Raw genomic sequence first — 2,144 nt, forward strand, 5'->3', positions numbered from 1 at the left:
AAATGGCGGATGAACACCAATTGGCGGTGCAAGAGGTGGCTATGCCCAGCATTGCTAATGTCACCACAATTATCGTTAAGCCTAGGATCACTGGAAATTTCGAGCTTAAGCAGAGCATGATCCAGCTATGTCATGCAAATGGAAAGTTCATGTGACTGTCACACGAAGATCCCCAACAACATATTCTGAATTTTTTGGAGATTAGTGATACCTATATTACTAACAGGGTCACATCGGATTATGTCGGGCTCACATTGTTCCTTTTTTCACTGTTGGGAGAGGCCAAGAGATGGTTGAAGTTTGAGCCAGCTAACTCTATTGCATCGTGGAATGATTTGGCTCGCAAATTCTTGGCTAGGTTCTTTCCTTCTGGTAAAATCGCAAAGATAAGAAGTGAGATAGTTTCATTCAAACAGAGAGAAGGTGTATCACTTTATGCAGCCTGGGAGCGATTCAAAGGGATACTAAGAGACTGTCCACACAATAACCAAACCAACGAGGTACTAGCTCACACTTTTATTGAAGGTCTTCACCATGAAACAAAAATAATAGTAGATGATGCAGGTGGTGGTCAAGTATTGGAAAAGAGCTTTGATGAGATTTATGCGCCGCTGAACAAGTTTTTCCAAAAACAACCCAAATTGGCAAGGGGAAGCAGGTAGACACACCGTCCAGAAAGCTGCGGGGGTACTTGAATTGGATGTTGTATCAGCATTATCTGCACAAGTAGCATCTTTAGCGAATCAAATCAGCAAAATGAATGTGGTTCAGAACCAATGGCAGTTCCAACCAATGCAACAGGTTCAATCAGTACAACAAGTGCGGTGTTCTGCGAAGTCTGTGGCGAGGGCCATACTAGTGATGTCTGTCTAGTGGATCCAGAATCTATTTACTTTGTGAGGAATACAAATAGAGGATAAATAAATCAGAATAAAGTTGGCAATACATATAATCCTAATTGGAGGAACCACCCAAATTTCTCATGGGGTGAAAATCAAGGAGTTCAGAATCAGCTAAGACCACAAGGCCAACACCAGAATTTTCAGCCGCCACAGGTTGTTCAATCAGTAAATCCGATGGGTAAAATTAAGGAGATGCTCAAGAAAATTATGGCTGATAATCAAAATTAGGCTATTGCTATTCGGAATTTGGAGCGACAAATGGGGCAACTTGCCAGTACTCAAAATAATCGGCCAGCTGGGGCTCTTCCTAGTGATACTGAGTCTAATCCTAAAACTCATATCAATGCGGTTACCTTGAGAAATGGAAGAGTATTAGAAGAAGTTCCAAAAAAAAAGAAGTATATGGCTAGTCCTGAAGGAAAATTAGTTCCCAAGCCAGTTGAGGAAAATGAGAAAGAGAGCAAAAGATCAGAGCTAGTAATTGTGACAAGGCCACCACCTTCGTTTCCACAAAGATTGCAGAAGAAAAACGATGATGCTAAGTATAAAAATTTCTTAGATATTCTGAGCCAAGTGCATGTGAATTTGCCTTTGGTGGAAATTTTGCAGGAAGTACCTAAGTATGTAAAGTATATCAAGGATATTGTGGCAAAAAAGCGAAGACATACACTGTTTGAAATAATTGCACTTAGTGAAGAGTCCAGTGCTAGAGTTCAGAGTAAACCTCCTCTTAAGTTAAAGGATCCTGGGAGTTTCACAACACCTATGTCTCTTGGGAAATAAAAAGTTGGTAGAGTCCTGTGTGATTTAGGGACTAGTATAAATTTGATGCCATCATCTTTGTTCAAGCAACTAGGATTGGGGGTCCTTGGACCGACTACAATCACTTTACAGTTGGCAGATAGGTCACTAGTGATGCCAGAAGGAATTATTGAGGATGTGTTAGTTCGAGTGGGAAAGTTTATTCTTCATGCTGATTTTATTGTTCTTGTTTGCGAGGCAGATGAGGAAGTGCCCATTATTTTAGGGCGACCATATTTGGCCATTGGTAGAACGATTATTGATGTGAGGGAAGGGAAGTTGAAGACGAGAGTTGATAATGAGGAAATCATTTTTAATGTGCATAAAGCACTTAAGCTCCCTAAGCATTATGAGGACTTGTGTATGATTATTGTGGTGGAATCGAAAGGGATAGAGCAGAGTCCTTATGTGAATTGTAGTGATCCAGGTGGGAAAATTTAG

At 40.6% G+C, this 2,144-nt stretch overlaps 1 protein-coding gene and 1 non-coding gene across 2 annotated transcripts; one reads left to right on the plus strand and one right to left on the minus strand.

Moving 5' to 3' along the window:
* Nucleotides 1–383: 383 nt before the first annotated feature.
* On the minus strand, nucleotides 384–490 carry LOC117273072 (small nucleolar RNA R71). The gene has a single exon (XR_004503033.1). It is a non-coding gene; the product is annotated as a small nucleolar RNA R71 (small nucleolar RNA).
* Nucleotides 491–1,730: 1,240 nt separating this feature from the next.
* Nucleotides 1,731–2,144, plus strand: LOC138897012 (uncharacterized). The gene has a single exon (XM_070182963.1). The coding sequence runs from the start codon at nucleotides 1,731–1,733 to the stop codon at nucleotides 2,142–2,144; it is 414 nt and encodes a 137-aa protein (XP_070039064.1).

Source organism: Nicotiana tomentosiformis, chromosome 8 (genome assembly GCF_000390325.3).
Source record: "Nicotiana tomentosiformis chromosome 8, ASM39032v3, whole genome shotgun sequence".
Lineage (NCBI taxonomy): Eukaryota > Viridiplantae > Streptophyta > Magnoliopsida > Solanales > Solanaceae > Nicotiana > Nicotiana tomentosiformis.